General features: G+C 36.5%; 1 protein-coding gene across 1 annotated transcript in view; it reads right to left on the minus strand.

Annotated features, from left to right (window-relative positions):
• Positions 1-18,417, minus strand: part of LOC117973129 (titin-like) — a 165,968-nt gene extending 147,551 nt beyond the window's left edge. The window contains 28 exon segments of the mRNA XM_059031325.1: positions 164-424; positions 764-1,024; positions 1,108-1,371; positions 1,458-1,730; positions 1,849-2,115; positions 2,280-2,561; positions 2,791-4,484; positions 4,610-4,778; positions 4,876-5,040; positions 5,154-5,374; positions 5,712-5,956; positions 6,073-6,303; positions 6,818-7,008; positions 7,210-7,352; positions 7,461-7,676; positions 7,772-7,850; positions 8,096-8,354; positions 8,495-8,560; positions 8,896-9,174; positions 10,023-10,130; positions 10,236-10,493; positions 14,368-14,644; positions 14,767-14,993; positions 15,156-15,244; positions 15,430-15,717; positions 16,284-16,487; positions 17,045-17,148; positions 18,212-18,417. Of these exon segments, the coding sequence (XP_058887308.1) occupies positions 164-424; positions 764-1,024; positions 1,108-1,371; positions 1,458-1,730; positions 1,849-2,115; positions 2,280-2,561; positions 2,791-4,484; positions 4,610-4,778; positions 4,876-5,040; positions 5,154-5,374; positions 5,712-5,956; positions 6,073-6,303; positions 6,818-7,008; positions 7,210-7,352; positions 7,461-7,676; positions 7,772-7,850; positions 8,096-8,354; positions 8,495-8,560; positions 8,896-9,174; positions 10,023-10,130; positions 10,236-10,493; positions 14,368-14,644; positions 14,767-14,993; positions 15,156-15,244; positions 15,430-15,717; positions 16,284-16,487; positions 17,045-17,135 (7,108 nt within the window). The 5' untranslated portion in view covers positions 17,136-17,148; positions 18,212-18,417.
• Positions 18,418-19,000: the final 583 nt, after the last annotated feature.

The following is a 19,000-nucleotide window of genomic DNA, read 5'->3' on the forward strand; positions in this document are numbered from 1 at the left end:
TTTGCTTAAAATAAAAGTTATCCAGTGTGGTCTTTTTTACAATAAAATGCAACTTTGGTCAATTACTTGTTCACGTGATATTGCCACTAATTCCACATAAATACCTTCGTAATGTATTATATGACTGTAGTATAATAAATAAATAACTTTTCCTGTGCCATACCTTCAATTTTTAGTTTAGCTGATGTCCTCGAGGTTGCAACCTGGTAGGCGTATTCACCAATATCATCTGGTTTGCTTATCTCAATAATGAGACGTCTTTTTGCTCCGTCTGCTTCACTTCTTATAATATCACTAAACTCAACTGGTTTGCCATCCTTGAACCACTTGCCATCTGAATCAGGGTTAGCCACCTCACATTCAAAAACAGCAGTCTGGGATTCAGCTACAGTGACATCCTCCAGTGGTTTGCTAATGGCACCACCTAGAGGGGTAAATAGGTCATTACATAATAGTTATCTACACACACAAGTTTTCATCAGTTCAAACAACAGGCAATTGGCCTGGAAGTTTAATGTACATGTAATATGAAATGATATATAATTCATAAGTAGAGCAAACTTACTGTATGAAATAAGTTTGATTATAAAAAGTCTGATAATAATGTTAACACAGTAGAATAATATACCCAATGTTGCTTGTAGGTACAGCCAATATCGAATAATTACCTGAACCTTTTCACTCTTTCATATAGAATGTTTGACGTTAATTTTTTTTTTTTTTTTTTTTCACCAAACAGGAAAATAGCTTTAATTAGACTTACCTGATACTGTAAGTTTTGCAGTCGATGTTTGTTCACCAACTGAAAATGTGTATTCTCCTTCCTCGTCTTTCATTGTGTTGTTAACAGTCAATGTGTAGTGATTGCCCTTTGCTTCAATCTTGTATTTGGGACCAGCTTTGAGAGGGTTGTTCTTAAGCATCCATACTGCATCAATGCCAGGATGAGACAGCTCCGCATTAAAGGTGACATTTTGAGTTTCTGTGCATACCTGGTCTTCCAGCCCTTTAATAATCTGAATTCCTTTAAAAGATAATAATAACATAAGTTATTTTAAAGAATTTCTTATTAGGAAAAAATATATAAAAATCATGAAAAGAACTCACTTTCAATTGACATAGTGCAGCGTGATTCAACTTTGCCAATCACCAGTTTGTATTGCCCTTCATCGGAGGCAAAAGCTCTGGTGAATGATAGACGTTGCTTTGCTCCTTTAGCTACAGATTGGACTCTGTCGTTTGGTGTTATCTGCTGGTCATTCAGGAACCATTTAACTGAAGATATATCTGGAGCTGAGACTTTGGCTTCAAGAACTGCCTTTGTTCCCTCGACAGCAGTTACATCCTTCAAAGGGATCACAATATCGATACCTGAAGACAAAAACAGTGCAATGTCATTCCAGAAATTCAGTTCCACTTTTGAAAATGGAAAATAAATAAAAAGTGCTCTGACTTACTCTGAATAGTCAGTCGTCCTGATGTTGAAAGGTCATGTCCAGTCACTACAAAGGAGTAGACACCAGCATCTCCCCTGGTTGCATCCTCAATCAACAGCATGTGAGACTGTTTGTCAATCACAATGTGCACACGTTCACTTGGCTGGATTGGTTGACCAGTCCTCATCCATGTGCCTTCTACGTTTTCTTGAGTGAACTTAACTTCGAGTTGGGCAATATCACCTTCACAGACAGTTTTGTCAGCAAGACCTTGCATCATTGTGACAGGGCGTACTGAAATTAAAATTAAAAATATGTCAAATCTCATGCATAATAATTTCAAATTGTAGCACTTTCTTAATTATTCCATGAATAATGTACCAGTACTTTCATGTAAGTGGTAATAACTTACACTTCATCTTCAGCGTGGAAGTTGTCTTTATGTCACCAACTACAAAGCTGTACTGTCCCTGGTCTTCTTTTGTAACATCTTTTACAGTAAGGCTGTGACGACCACGACGAGAAGCAATTACATATTTGCTGCTTGCTTTAATTTCAACATCCCCACAGTACCACATCCCTTTGGCATCTTCCCGGGTAACAAGACATTCAAATTCCCCTGAGTAGGATTCAGGTACTTCAATATTCTCCAGTTTCTTGATAATTTCAAGTGGAGCACCTATAAAACAAAGATCATTTTGTCATCACTGATCACAACAGGCTATAAGAGCAGTGAAAAGATAAAGAAATGAGATAGACCAGCATACACTTAAATTACAGAATATTAAAGATGGATGGATGAGTTTATGATTGTTTTTACTGGGAGAAAATGGTTTTGTTTACCTTCAACAATAAGACTGGCAGAAGTCTTCACGTGTTCATCTTCTACTAGGGCACAGGAATACTCTGCAGAATCTCTCATATCAATGCTCAAAACCGAAAGAAAATGGACCTTTCTGTCAGAGTGCATCCTGTATTTGTCCCCGGAGAAAATCTCCACATTGTTTTTCAGCCATTTAACTTTGACAAACGGCTCAGATGTTTCACACTCAAAAGTTGCCATGGTGTCTTTTTCTTTGGAATTGACGTCTTTCAATTCTTCAATGAAGGTAATCACTAGTTTGGCTGTAAGTTTAAAAAAATAAATTGCAATTACCAACGCATCACTCCAAATATCGATTTAGACCTAAATTAATAAATAATAAAATATATTACATATATATATATATATATATATATATATATATATATATATATATATATATATATATATATATATCTTAATTCCATTAGCTGTTACTTATATTACATATACAGATATTGTGCATACAACTTTGGAGACATTTTTCCTTACCTTGTACAAGCAAGAATGCATGGCTTGAAGTTTCTCCAGCAACGTTGATGGCTTTAACCATGATGCTGGCAGAGTCTTCAGCCATCACATCTCTAATTACTAATTCACAAACATTATCTTCAGGCCAGAACCAGTAGACACGTTCAGTTTTCTCAAGCTGTACACCGTTCTTGAACCACTGGCACTCAGGTTCAGGTTTTCCTATCACTCTAGCACGGAAATGAGCCTCATCTGCTTGAGAAACCGTCTGGCTCTGGATACGTTCCAGGATTTTGGGAGCCTCCATGCTTGGTGACAGCTCAACCCTGACTGGCCTGATAGTTGGGATGGTCACTGTACCCTCTGGAAGAGGTTCTTTCTTTTCTTCCTCGAGTATTGCTTTGTTCCTGTGAAGAAGTTCTTCCTTCCTCTTCCTCAGCATGTCTTCATAGGATTCATCTTTTCTCCGGGACTTCAGCTCTACAGCTGTGATAGCTTCATAGTATCCTTCTTCCTGCCTGCGTTTAAATTTACTACGGAGCTCTTCTGTTTCCTCTGTTTCTTTTTCATGAGTAACTCTTTCAGTTTTCCTAAGTTTCACAACCTCTTTACTCTGTGGGGCTTCAGGTGGTCTTTCTACTTTTACTACTTCAAATGACACTCTTCCATGCTCTGCTTGTGAGCCTTCAACTTTTGGTTCAGGGGCACGACGTAGAACAGACCTGAAGTCTTCTCTTTGTTGAGTCTCGAGCTTCACAGTGTGCTCCACAACACCCTCTGGATTTTCTGCTGTCACTTTGACATCACCTGAATCGTATGATTTGCAATCAACAATTTCTAGGTAATAGATGCCATCATAGCGAAGCCTAAAACGCTTGCTTTTACGTATAAGCTGTCCATTGAGGTACCAATTGACCTTTGGCTGAGGATACCCTGTGACTCTGCAGCGGTATCTTGCAGTCTCACCTTCAAGTACCCTTGCAGAATCAGGTAACAAGACTATTTCAGGCTTTGACTTTTCCGAAATTTCGTCTGTGACTCCTACAAGTACACCTTCGTGAGCAATTCTTTCAAGCTCTTCAATCCGTTGCATTCCTTTCCTGCCTTCTGGCAACTGACTCTCTTCAACAAGACTCTTTTCATCTTTGACTATCAGGGTTGCTGAAGTCTGATCAACTCCATACTTGTTAGTTGCTCTGCAGGTGATTACACCACTATCTCTAGAATATGCCACTTCATAGTCAAGACTGCAGTAACCAAACTCATTAATCATACGGAGCCTGTTGGCTGCTTCTAAAGGCTTGCCATCATGCAGCCATTCAACCACCATTGTTGGGTCTCCAATGGGAGTCAGTCTGCATTCAAAGTGTGCAGGTCCAAAACGCTTCATCCTCACAGAAGTAAGCTTCTTTTTGAAGTGTGGCTTCTGCTGCTTTTCCTTGTCATATAAGTCACCTTCTTCCCATTGCTCCTGTCCGTAACGCATATGAAGAGACTCCAGCTCAGGTGCTGCTATCTCTTTGGCTTTGTATGTTCCCTTTGGAATAATTAATCTCCTTTCTGGTTCAGGTTCTGCAAATTCTACTTCCACATTGACTTTGCATCTTGTTGTGTCACGGCCAGCCCTGTTAATGGCTGTTGCTGTGTACCATGCAGTGTCAGCATTAGCTGCTGATATGATTTTAAAGGATGCTTCTCCTTTATTGCCTTCAATTCTAATATAAAGAAGAAAAAAAAACCATCACCAAATCATATAGTATTACTTTAAATATTTACTATTACTTCTGTTTGCCATTGGCTACTTAGGTTAAGCATATTAATTGCATACTAAAATACTTACTTTATGTTTGGATATTTGTGTGGAGAGATGATATCACTGTTTTTCAGCCACACAATGTCGGGATTTGGGTTTCCAATAGCTTTGACAGCCATTTCAACTAAAGTGCCCTCTTTAACACTCAGGTTCTTCAGCTTTTCCACAAACTGGGGTCTCACTAGGCTTTCCTTAGCTGTAATAATAATACAAAAGAGAGGTCAGTAAACAAACTTCCATGTGAAGTAACAGATATACTGTACAAGTGTGATTTCATGAGGTGTGTACACTACCTTCCACAGTAAGGGTCATGGAAATAGATGTCTTGCCAGCTCTGTTCTGAGCAACTACAGTCCATTCCCCAGAGTCATGAGGCATGGCGGGCACAATGATCATTGACTGTGTACCATCTTCCTTCACCACAATTTTATGGGTGTAATCATTAATCACTTGTTGGCCTGCAAAGTGGAACACATAATTAGGGTTATATAACATATGAGTTCAATTGTATGGCTCAAATAAAGTAGTTTTCTTGTCTTGTATTAATAATAGTTAAGTAGAGGATTCTCACCATTATGGAACCAGTAGGTCTCAGGCATAGGTCTGCCAACAACTTTCAAGTCAAATCGTGCAGTTTGACCCTCAGCACACTTAAAGGATGAGGGTTTCATGACAAAGACAGGTTTGTACAGTCTCTCCAGCTGACCCTCGTCTGTTTCATCCAGTCTGCGTGCTGGAGAACGGCCTGGAGAGCGGCCTGGAGAGCGGCTAGGAGATCTTGGGGAGACAGAGCTAAAAGGGAACAACCACAACAAAATAATAAGAATCAGCACCAATACCAACAATACTGATACTAATACCACTACGATTAGAACAATAATTATTATTATTATTATTATTATTATTATTATTATTATTATTATTATTATTATTATTATTATTATTAATAATAATAATAATAATAATAATAATAATAATAATAATAATAATAATAATAATAATAATCTATTACCAAAACATCAGTCTTTAATGAAAGGTAAGGAGGTACAATTAAACCAGTATTGCTGGCTACATGTAATAGTGCCACAGAATTAATAAATAAAAATACGAAAAATTAAATGAAATGTACCGGATTCTCTTGATTGCTTCGGGTTCAGCAAAGTATAGCTGAGCTCCAGCTGGAGCAGTGGGCTCCACATACAGCTTTCCAGAACAAATCGAGTTTCCTTTTACATTACAGCCAAACGCAGTGTAAATGCCTTCATCTTCAGGCAGTACGACTGGTAAGCGCAGACTGGCCCTGCCATCCTGCAGAACCTCCATTTGATAACGACCCCCTTGTTTGATGCGTTTGCCATCTTTGAACCACGCGATCTTTAAAAGAAAGAGACATCATCCCAGGCATTTGTTATTTCTGAGCTCATAAATGTTTTTTCAATATCTGTTTTGTTTATTTAAATATGTCGCAGTGATAAGAACTGTAACCATACCTTTGGAAGCGGTTGTCCAGATACTTTGCAGTGGAAAGTGACGCCCATTCCTTCCAGGATTCTATAGCTTTTCAATGCGATTTCAATGCCTGGTTCAGTCCTCTCATGTTCAGGGACATCCACCATCATTTCTTCACCATCTTCTGTGACAAGCTCCTCATAAGTAATCGTGATAATTCTGTATTCAATCTCTCTGATAAGTCTTTCTTCAAATGCAGAAATCTGATATTCCTGTAAGTGTGGGAAAATAAAAGGATTTTGAATGAGAGCCTTTAGCCCAGTGACCCCATGTCAAACTCATGGTGCATAGTTGCATGTTTTCTCTTCCTTTTTTTCTGTTATTTATGATTTTTTTTTATTAAAAAAAAAAAAAAAAAAAAATATATATATATATATATATATATATATATATATATATATACACACAATATATATATATATATATATATATATATATATATATATATATATATGAATCAAAACTTGAATGTAATGTATGAATTTTAGCGCTGGCTTTGTTCCATTGAGTAGTTAACATTATCATTTAAAATTATTATTATTTATTTCTTAGCAGATGCCCTTATCCAGGGTGACTTACAATTGTTACAAGATATCACATTATTTTTACATACAATTACATTATTTTTTACACATTATTTTTACATGATCAACTACTTCAACATATACTTGATAAACTTTTAAATAATAAAAAAGACGATTTATAATCAATAAATTATCTTCTTACCTGCTCCTGTACGAATCTTTTCATCATGACAGTCTGCTTAGCCATTTTCTTCTGCATAAGAACTTGTTCTTGTTCATATTCACTCAAGGTACTAGCTGGTGCAACTTCTGCCTCTTTAGGCTCTTGCACAATTGTTGTCACTTGAGTCTGCAAAGTCGCTTGATGCTGCTTCATGTAAGCATCATATTCATCTGCAATACAAGAGTAAAAGACCATCAATAACCAAGGATGAGCCTCATGATACCTATATAAGTCCTCTTATATTAAAGACATGTTTAATGATACTGTAAATATGTATTGTTATATATAGCAGAAATAGCTGTCAGTGGATCTGTGAGCTGCAAGGCATATTTTTGTAACAAATTCAATCAGACGTCGCTTATAGAACTGACCTTCGTCTAATAGGTTAGCTGAGGCAGTAATTTCTCCAAACTGATTACGGGCAACAATTGAATATTCCCCTGCATCATCAGCAAATGTCATAGAGATCTCCAGTTTGCATTCTCCAGTTTCCTTGTTGTATGACACTCTGTATCTAAAAGGATAAAAAAGGTAAAATAAATGCTTATGACCTACCACATCTTAATCTCAAAGATATGTGTGTACTAACATATGAAATATATTATTACTATATTTTAAGTACCTGTATCCAGTAGTCAGAGGCACTCCAGCCTTTTTCCAGTAAATGTGTGGTTTGGGGCTTCCTCCAATCTGACAGTCAAATACAACACTACCTCCTTCAACTAGTTTCTGTACAGTAGGTTTCCTTACAAAGAAAGCAGCAACACCTGCCCCAGATTCAACAGACTCTGCAGCACCACTGATTTCTGATATGGTCTCTTCTCTTGATTCAGAAAAACTGAAAATAAATACATAAAAAATAATTAAGTTAATGCATTATATGGAACTAAAAACACTGCTGTCAGCATCAAAAGTCCAAACTATTTGAATTACCGTTTCTCTTCGGTGACAATGTGCTGCTCAGAAACAGAGACAGCAGAGACTTCTTCCCTGCTCTCAATTTCTTCTGAAACTGAAATTAAAAAGTAAAATGCAATGGAAATGAGCTATGTATAATGTATGTTGTTATTGATATGCCTAGAAATTACAATATGTTTATTGACTTTACATTGGACTCTCATTTTCTGAGCTTTTAAGAAACCAAAATACTTTTTTGGAAACATTTTAGGACAGGATTCCATTTTCGTAACAATAGTGTGATTGTTGGGGTGTTTTTAAGGTAGTTCCATTGCATACGTGTTATGCTTCATTATTTACCTTGGACGAGCAGGTAACTGGATGTGCTAATTGTTCCAGCTTCACTGGTAGCAGTGCAAGTAAAGCGACCACTGTCTTCTGCAAAGGCTTCACGAATGACAAGCCGGGCAATTCCAGATTCATAGGTAATTTGAAAGTCAACTGAACTCTCAATTCTGTAGTCCTCTCTGAACCACACCACAGCAGGGGCTGGGTGTCCAGAGATTTGGCACTCCAGAGTCACAGATTCTCCCTCCATGACAGTCACATTTTTCAATCCCTAAAGAAAAAAGATAAACCCATGTATTATTTTTTACTAATCCTATAGAAATTACTATTTTATTATTACAAATGTAGAAATGAAGATGGAAAAGGCTGCCCACAATTTAACAAACTACTAAAACCAGAAGAAATACTTACAGCAACTAAGGTTGGCGGAGTGACAGCTACCTCAGCAACTGTGGGTACTCTTGCTGCCTCATGCATCTGAAAAAAAGTAAAGATGTATTTATTTTATATTATAGGCAGTTTATTATATGGTCCTAAAAGGATTTGGGAAAAGCCACGAATCAAGCAAGGCAATGGGGAAGACCATCCAGTAGAGGGTGCTGGTTGGGGTCCAACATGTTAGGAGTTTAAAACAGCACAAAAATGTCTGGAACATAGTAGGGAGGGAAAGTTGATTATAGAGCTGAAATTATACAACATTAAAAAAAAAAAAAAAACTGCCAAGGAGAAAGGGAAGGTTGATGGTTGTGAATGGGTAAGATGTGGGGTATCAAATGGGAGTTAGGTGATCGACAGCACGCTTCTTTACAAACCTCTTTGTCCCACTCTTCAAAAATGTGATATTTTTCTTCTTTTTCCACAGCACCTAAATAGGATGTGCCTGTTTCTTTGTGCAAGCGAGTGTCGTAATGCATCTGATATGTTTCAGAGGTCTCTTTGAATGGAGGCAGTGGTGAGATCACCTGCTCTGACATCATTCTGGTCTCCACAGTCTTATGGGTGGGGGGTTTCACCGGCCTGGTGATCTTTTGAGCAGCAGTAGCGGCTAATTCTTTCTGCAAAGTAGCAATAGCACATCCTGCTATTGACACCTGACCAATCCAAGAAGAATCATGTTAAAATATGGCCCCCAAAAAAATTACAATTTGGTTTTGCTGAACAAGGCAGGGAGATGGGTGGGGTTAATTAGTGAACCAAGTTAGATGTGAATCGGGAAGTGCTGTAGAAGCAAGATGATGAGGTATAGTAACAATGTGATCATTAGTAAGTAAGAAAAACCGTACACATATATTTCAACTTGATTTCTGTAAGACTTATATAGGGAGTGTTAATGTGATAGCGTTAATAAACTGACAGCTTATTTAGCGGGTGATGGATAAGGTATTGCACAGCAGGATACTGGACAATTGTTAGATTTATCAGTGAGGGTTTAAACTTGTACTTTAAAATAAACAGGTTGCAAGTCAGGCAAGCAGGAACCTATACTTGATACTCGTTGGCATTTGACTAAAATAGCCTGGCTATATGACACCTGCGACCTCAACGAAACATGAGCCTCTGCAGTTGTGCTCATCAGTCTTCTTTAACTTTAGGAAGACAGACATCTGGCTGTCAACCAATGATCACTTTCTTAATTAAGAAACTATGTTTATCATGATATAGTTTATTTTCTTTTGATTTAGTTAGTTCCAAAATAATGAAATATACAAAATGTTAACTTACACGTGTTCAGTTCTTGTTTTTCAGTGTGGTATTTGTGAAAACTTTCTCAGCTGTTTCTAAAGATGAACACTCTCTAACCATTTTAAAACAGCAGTATTTAACGAAGCATGAATTATTTTATTATTATTATTATTATTATTGTTTTTTTATTAAATCAACTTATTTTATTTTAACTACTCGAATGCTGCACTGCTTGCCTGATATGACCCATTCTTACCTCAGAGTTATGTTCTGGTTTAGGAACAGTAACCTTTGCTACTGTAAAATGAGGGGTTGTGGAAAGTGATGTGTCCGTGTGGGCAGCAGTTTCCTTCCTTCTTTCAATCTACAGCAACCAACAAAGTAATGTTTGAGTGATGTCCGACATACAGAAAGATTAACTTAGAAATGTAATATTACTGAGTAAGTCTGAGTGTGGCTAGAATCTAACCTGGGAAATGCTTTTGTCAGCTTTATCAGCAGCGATAATTTGAATTTCAGATGGGACCCGCGCAGCCTCGGTTTTGATGGGTTTGGTAACAATTTGTTGCTCTATGGTTTGTTTAGACAGTGCCTGGTGTTTGTATTCATACTCCATACTGGTATCTTCAGCACATGCTTCTTCTGTTCGTACAGGTCCCTTTATGCGTGCCTGATCCACAGCAGCAAGAACTTTAGCCACTGCTTCAGCTTTTTTGCCACCCTCAGCCTAGAGACAACAACCAGCAAGTTTATAAAGTGCATAGATTGCAATCATCCATGGCATTTATACACCAATGTGAACTTAATACACCAAGCTCATAAATTCTACCATGTCAGTAGAAAACTGACACTTTTTAGAACTATGTTAGAAAGTGTAAAATCAAGCTCTCACTCTACATACAGGGAAAACTCACAACACTGTAATCCAGCCCCTTCAACAGGACTACATTTACATGCATTAGTTTACTCTACCCCGGATGTGATGGCAATAAAATGAGAGGAGTGTCTGGTTAATCTTAACGGGTCACAGGTAAGGGGAATGTGAACAGGTCAGGAATAAAATGGTATAGTTGTGACTGTGATACTTCATTGTAAGCTACCTGATCTTGAATTGACTGTACATGTATGGTAGCCAGTGTTTCCTTTGTGGTCCTTTCTGTGAAACCGGCAACTGGCTCTCGCACTCTAGCCAGGTCAACAGCTGCTACTACAGTAGCCACTGCTGTTGTTTTTTCAGTGTCTTGTTTTATCTGACCACAGTAAGAAATACAAATGATATTAAGCTGGTTCCATGTTTGCCAAACTGACAGTCTGCATTCACATTGAAAAATATACATATAAATATATACTGAGCATCAAAAGAAACGTATCACTTATATTTGAGTATCAAAAGAAACGTATCACTTATATTTGGATAAAATTCACTAGATGTGATTGAAAAACAAACTCTGTTTTAGAGCACGTGCAGTGACTTTTTATTGTGCTGATTAACAATTGACATTTTCTTTATTGCTTTTATTCAAGCCTGCAATTCAACAGCTGAAATCACTCCATATCCAGTCTCCAATCAACTGTCTCACTAATTAGGTGATTAAGTATATTTGCTTCAGTCATAGTCACTCAAGCGTGTCATGGTCAAGGATGAATGTGAAAAAAAAAAAAACATTTCGTCAATGTCCATCATTTATATACCTTATTTTTTTCGAAAATAAATGTGTTATAATAGTAGGGCTATTGATTTTCCATGATCGCGGAATGACGGACGGGATCGCGGAATCACGGACGGAATCGCGGAATTAGGCATTGGGGACGGAATTGGCATTTTGGGAATGGAATTCTGCTTTGCAACTACACTTTTAAATAAACATCTGCGCAAACAGTCTTTTACCGCTGTTATTGTACTATAAAAAAATAATAGATTGCTTTGAAAACTACAATACCCAGAAGCCCAGCGATGACGCTTGTATAAAACATTTTTGCATGTTTATTTGGATCACTGGATAACGAGAAAACAGGTGGTTTTGTGGGCGTTGCGCTGATGGACTGTCTGTCTCTGTTGTGGCGCTGCCTGTGTGCTGTGTGAGTCGAGTTGTTTAAAAAAGGAACTAGCTGTTTTGTGAGTTCTATTCTGTGGAATCATTTTGGAGTTGTATATACAGAAAAGTAAAAAGCACCTGAAAAAAAAAATAATAATTACGATCGTCAACCCCCGATTAAAAAAAACTTCATTGAATTCATTCATTCATTTATTTAGTTATTATCATAAATCCGTTACTCCGTTACCCGCTCAACACAAGGAAATGACATGGTGGTTGAGGTGAAACGTTTAGTTTTATAACTTATTATTTATAATTTATCATTAACTCCTTAATAATACTACGTACTCAGAGTGATTTTTTTTTTTTTTTACTCGTGTTGCTATAACATGGCTATCTCTACTCTAGCTACTGTAGAAAATTGAACTGTAAAGTACTATTCATATGGTAAAATGTGTAAGTCGTGTTCAATATATGAACATTACATTATATAATATTTATTATTGCTTAAAAATGTGCAGAGTAAAATACTCTGACCTGCCTACTCCTAACTTGTTCCCAATCTGGCCCCCTTAAATTTAAAAAACTAGTTGAAGAGCCCTGCAACTCTATCTGTCCAGGGTATACAAGAAACACATGCCCCTCGTTTTCTACAAATCTGTATATTGTAATGCCAGCAATAAGCTGTTTTTTCAAAACACCTTTATTTGTTGACTGACCTACAGAACATTGTTACTCGTGCTTTAAGAAAGATTTTTCCTGAAAACAGCAGTATCTCAGGGACTTAAATAAAAAAAAAATGAATTCAATAGATTTTTAATGTAAAAATGTTATTTATGTTCAAATTACATTGTTAATTCTTAATAAACTGGTAAAAACAGAATTGGTCATTTTGAAAAATGGAAAAAAACCTAATTGGTCATTTTGAAAAAAGGAATTTGTCATTCCCAAGAATGGAAAAATCAGGAGCCCTATAATAGTGATTTTTTTTGATGCTCGATATATGTATAGCAGGCTGTGTGGTCCAGTGGTTAAAGAAAGGAGCTTGTAACCAGGAGGTCCCCGGTTCAAATCCCACCTCAGCAACTGACTCATTGAGTGACCCTGTGCAAGTCACTTAACCTCCTTGTGCTCTGTCTTTAGGGTGAGACGTAATTGTAAGTGACTCTGCAGCTGATGCATAGTTCACATACCCTAGTCTCTGTAAGTCGCCTTGGATAAAGGCGTCTGCTAAATAAACAAATAATAATATACAGTATATATATATATATATATATATATATATATATATATATGAATGAGGTAGAGTTTTGCATCACAATATGTTTTATAAAAACATGTATAATGTGATTTTTTTAATAAATACTATTTGCAGCTTTGGATTTATGGTGCATTTTCTAATTATGTATCTTTTGGGGGAAGAAAAAATCTACAAAAAAGTGAACACAAGAAAAACATAATTCTAAATCAACCATAATACATTAACAGTAATTTATATAAACCATAAACTGGTAACAATTTTAAATCAACAATACAGATTACTGGTATACATTTTATGATTATGAAGTGCTGAAAGTAAGACATGTACTAGATGTGTAAGATGAAGTGACATATACTAGAATATACAAAATACCTGGCCTTGTATTGTCAATATCTGCTCTACCTGTGTTGCAGATTCTTCAGTAGTGCTTGTCAATTTAGCCACACCTGTGGTGAAGTCATGAATCACAGGGGCTACTGTGGTTTCTCTGTCTGTCTCATGTTTTATCTATATTTATTTAAAACAAATTAAAAAACTAAGTTAAATACCATACAAAATTCCACGTTGAAGCAAAAAAAAGGTAATGGAAAAATAAAAAGAGAAATTATGAAAAAAAAAGTTGTACAGTGCTACAAGGTGGTATCGATTACCTAAAAAAAAATTAATAGATGTGCGCATGAAGCGGGATAAAAGTGATTTGATAGCAGTGATTGGACTAAGCTACCTGTTCCTGAACTGACTTTTTGTACACTGTGGACAGGGTTGTTTCTGAACTGGTCCGCTCTACAGAACTTGGAGCTGGATCTTGTACTTGAGCGTGGTCAACAGCAGCTAGCACAGTGGCTACCACAGCTGTTTTTTTCTGTCTCATACTGCTCCTACAGTACATTAGTTAGATTAGAAAGTATTTTACATGCATAGAAACACAACCATACTTCATATAAAAGTTTACACTCAAACAAAAAAGACCCAATTTTGAAGCAAAATTTCTTGCTATTGCAGAATTTAAAAATAAATCATTTGGGGACTCAAAGTTGATGCAATTCTGAATTCTTGAAATGTCATTTTACAATACTTTACACATATTTAAAAATACCAGTGATGAAATATACAGTATTCAGCCTAAACACAAATCTGACAGACCTTTGTGATTACAACCATCTTTTCAGAATCAGGCTCCATTATTATTCCAAATGAATGCTGTCAGTTTATAAAGAACTAAGAACCACACTCGTACAACCAGCCTACCAATACATCGCTGGAAAATACCAGAGGACCAGAAAAGAGTAAGTAGATTTCCTTACCTCTGCTGCTCCAGTAACAGCAACAGCAGCTCCAGAAACTGTCATGTGTTTCTGTATTTCATGTCGTCCTTCCCAGTGTCCCTCCATGTGCATCTGGGTGGCTGCAGTAGTCATTCTGGTTTCTCTATAGCTTGCCTCTGATACATAATTCTCCTGCTTCCAAGGTGGGAGGACATCTGAGGCGACAACTGTGGTTGTGGTTTTTCGAGTCACCACTGGAGATTTTACTGGTCTAATTGGTGATGAAGAGGAGAATCTTCCAGATGGAGACACAGATCTTTGGAAGAACAATTCAATTGAAAAAGATTAGTCAGTAGATAAACGTAGTTATTAAGAGGAATACAAATTAGGTGGAAAACTTTAATTAGTATAAATGGAAAAGTACCAACGGAGCTTTACCTGACAGGGGATGGGACAGGTCCTCTAACATGCCTCACGGGAGAAGGTGACTGATGGCGTGCAGCTGAAACCCTGGCAACTGCTGATGATGGAGTTGGGGATTTTGAGGTTGGCTTCTGTGGCACACGTGGGGGTGTCTTGTGTGGCAGTTGGTGGATAACTGTAGATCCATCCATACTCATTTGCATTGTCGCTGTGGTTCTGGCCTCGAAGTGGGCTTCCATTTTCTGTACATTAAAAGAAGGGGGGGGGGGGTTAATAGTACATGACATGTAAAGAGCATGAAAAAAAACTAAACATAGGAAACTAAATAAAATACATTTAAGTTTAATCACAGTGTACATTAGCATTAGATTTCCTTAAAACAAACAAAAAAAAACATGCTTTACCTTTTCAACTCTTGTCTGGCGAGTCTGGGAAATCTGAGCAGTAGATACAATAGTCTTTGTCTTTTTAGCAGGCACTGCTTCTTCTTGGCCTTAGGTAAATAAATAATACAAAAATGAGTAATACTGTAAGTATAAACTCATCCTGACATTTCTTAAGAAAAAAAATGCATCAATATTGTTTATATTATCTATATCCGATTCACTTTGGTTAAAACATACAATAATTTAGAAAATACAAAAGGAGCATAAATGACTGGATAGAATGTACTGATACCTTGAACAAGCAGTTCGGCTGTAGATGTAGCACGTCCACTGCTGTTGGAGGCGTTTACGGAGTAAGTTCCAGAATCTTCGGGGAAGGCTTCGGCAATCATTAAACTGTATACCTCTCCTTCTTGTACAATCTGAAAATCAGGGGAGCTCTGGATCTCTGCTCCCTCCCTGTAGAACTTCACCACAGGTGTAGGGATTCCAGTCACACGTACATCCAGTCTGACTTGGCTTCCTTGTCTCACAGTCATGCTCTGTAGTCTCTGTGTAAAGTTTGGCGGCGCTGTTTCTGCTGCAATGTGAAGAAAGGGTATCCAGTCAATAAATTGAACTTTCAACTGGTGACAGCTGGCTTGAGTCTTACAAGAATTGGGACTGTGGTTTAAAAGACTTGTACCACCAAAGATCCTAATAGTAACAATGTGTAGATAAACATTTAACACTATATTTGTTTTCATAGTAAATCTACATATTCTGGCCTAAATTATTTTTCAACCACATTATACCTTAAAGGATTATAGTGTGGTTGACAACAGCAAGAAGTTTGGTCGCGACATGCTGGAATTATAGAATTATAGAAATAGCCACCAGGTGGTGCTACAGAAGTATAATCCTATTCAAGTCAAAGGCAAACAGTAACATCAAATGGGGATTTGACGTAACCCATAATATATATATATATATATATATATATATATATATATATATATATATATATATATATATATATATATATATATATACATCTTCTAATGGTTGGTACTTTATTAAATACAGACATTAACAGGCAGGTGAAATAAAAAACTGTTTTATACTACTATACAAATAACATTCCACACGTATTTTTCATATCATTACCTGTCACAAGCAATTCAGCTGTGCTAGTGGCTTGTCCAGCTCCATTGGTGGCTCGTACGGAAAATCTTCCACTGTGTGCGGCTGTCACGGCGGGGATCATCAATCGAGCGCGGCCTTCGCTGAATGAGATCTGCACGCCGGGCAGAGCGGCAGTGGAAAGAACCTGGCCATCACGAAACCAGCTCACCTCAGGAACTGGGGAACCTGGAGAAACAAGCGAGATTTATCAGAAACTCATTTCATAATATATTTAATGTAAGTAACTCTTACAAGTATAGCATCATGATGCCATGCAAATGAAAAAAGAAGGCTTAGATGAAAATATAGGCAACTGCCATCTACCATCTACAGTAAAAGCATAGCAAGGTGTAATACAGCATATTAAACGCATGTCAAAGCATGGGTAAACATTTTAAGGCCCAGAGCGGTATGGTAAAGCATATTTAAAAAAATGACAAGCAATGGTAAACTATGGTAAATGCATAGTAAAAACTACAAAATAACTGTGCAAAAATACCATGGTAAACTTTTATAAGAAAACAATAATTGTTATTGGTCATAATATATCACCATTGATTATATATACTGTACATGCTTATGGGCATACAGTTGTTATATATCCCAAACATTTCACTATGTTTAAAAAATATTTACTGAATTGATATATTTGTTTTAAATGTCTGACATAGTATACCATTTTTTTTTTTAGAAATGATAAAGATTTTGAGGGATACAAGGTGAAACAAAAAGTGAGAACTTACCACTAACTTGAGCCTCAAAGGTTGCAGCACTACCCTCAAGTGCTACAACGCTTTGCAGCGGCTGTATAAACGTTGGTGCTTGTGTCGACATTGTTTTAGGCACCCTGAAAAAAATTTAAAAATTAAAAAAACATTCATGGTTCTGTTTTACCTTCATATATGATGAGGTCTAAAAGATGGCTGTGTTCATCTAAAGTCAATATAATTAATTTTTAACAAACTAAAAATAAATCAGGCTTGAGTTAGAAACTGTTAATGTATTTTGTTTTTGAACACCTGCTGCTCACTAGCATGTAAGATCTTGGAAGTTTTGAACTATGATTTCCTTAAACATTGCTGACTCCAGGGGGGTGGAGTAGACAGATAATATTCAAGGATATTTTATATACATTTTATATCACTATATATTAAAAACTGTAAATTATAGGTGTACCTTAAGACCTAATGTTTACAAATTACTTAAAAGTTTATAGAGCAGATTATAAAGTGTTACTGTTTATTTTAGTGCTTTATTTTTTACTATTATTTTTTGTCTAGAATTCAGGCATACAAAAACCCATTACAGTGTAAAGTATATAAATACTAAAATGCATGCCATCATTTATTTACTATGTGTTATAAATTAATTCATTGATCCATAACTCAATAAAAAGTATATAAACATATTTTATTCAATAAGTCTTCTTGTTAACGATGTTAAAAGCTATGTGACAAAAATGGAAGTTTCCAAAAATAGCCTGTCCCTCTTTGATTGACAGTGGACATGTGGCACATATCTGATGGTGCAATTGATAGCTCAGCTGCTGATTCCCTTAAAAAGACATCACTGCCGAGCTGGTATACCACAAGCATGCTATCAGAGCTATTCCTGGCTTTTCTCAATTTGTCTGACTGCATAATAACCCTGAAGTTTAAATACAGAACAAACATTTCCAATTGATAGTACATTTAACTAAATAACAAATTAAGCTGAACTACCTTATGTTCGACTTGTTTTCCTGTTGCTGAATCATAAAATTAAACATCTAAGTGGTTAACTGTGAATACTTTAATAGATACATTTTATGCTTAGGTATATATTCTTCACAAATCCATTAAATGTAATAATGCAATAATTTAATAATCATTGCATAATTTAATAGTACTCTTAAAACAAGGGTTACTTACCTGCTTTCACAAGCGTGCCTAGAAATAATGGGACTGTGCCCAGAAATTTAAAATCTTCAGAAAAGGTTCTCTTATCCAGCAATATTTTCAAAATATCCAATGTGAGAACGGTTGAGCCTCGGAAAATAAAAACAAAACTACACACTGTTGAAGAGTGTAGTTTTGCTTTCCTCTGCAATCCCTACACCCGAGGCAAGGCTGGGAATGCTCTAACTGCTCAGAAGTGCAAACATAGTTGTTTTACTTTATATACTCTAGGTCCGCTGACAAGTGAGTGCATCATTTCACAGCCATGCCTGATTGGCTGTCACTGCAAGGCATCGTGGGATCAAGGAACCACTTTATGCAACTTCACACCTGTCACACTTTGATTTTATGCAGGCAGTTCTATTTTGTCTGGATAGCCCACAAGGATATTAGCACATGTAAAATGTAAAGTTCCAAACAGCTGCAAAAAGTTCATCTTTAACCAAAGACTCCATCTCTTTTTAAACATTCTTACTAACATGTTAAAGAAAAAAAAGAATAGATTATTAACCTGTGCAAAATGAGAAAAGGGGCTCTGTACAAAGCACAGCCTCCAAGAAACAACAAGAGATCTACCAACTGTATCTGCCAATCACCAAACCATCTGAATAAACTCTTTCCAGTGCATGTTATCTGTATTCTACCCCACTGCTTTTGTTTTACAGTAATTAGATGCTGTCTTGTGTAAAGACTGAAGGAACTTCAAATGCTGCAGTGTACCATTTTGATTATTCCATCACATATCGATGTAGGCCACATTTA

Source organism: Acipenser ruthenus, chromosome 10 (assembly GCF_902713425.1).
Source record: "Acipenser ruthenus chromosome 10, fAciRut3.2 maternal haplotype, whole genome shotgun sequence".
In the NCBI taxonomy this organism is placed as follows: Eukaryota; Metazoa; Chordata; class Actinopteri; order Acipenseriformes; family Acipenseridae; genus Acipenser; species Acipenser ruthenus.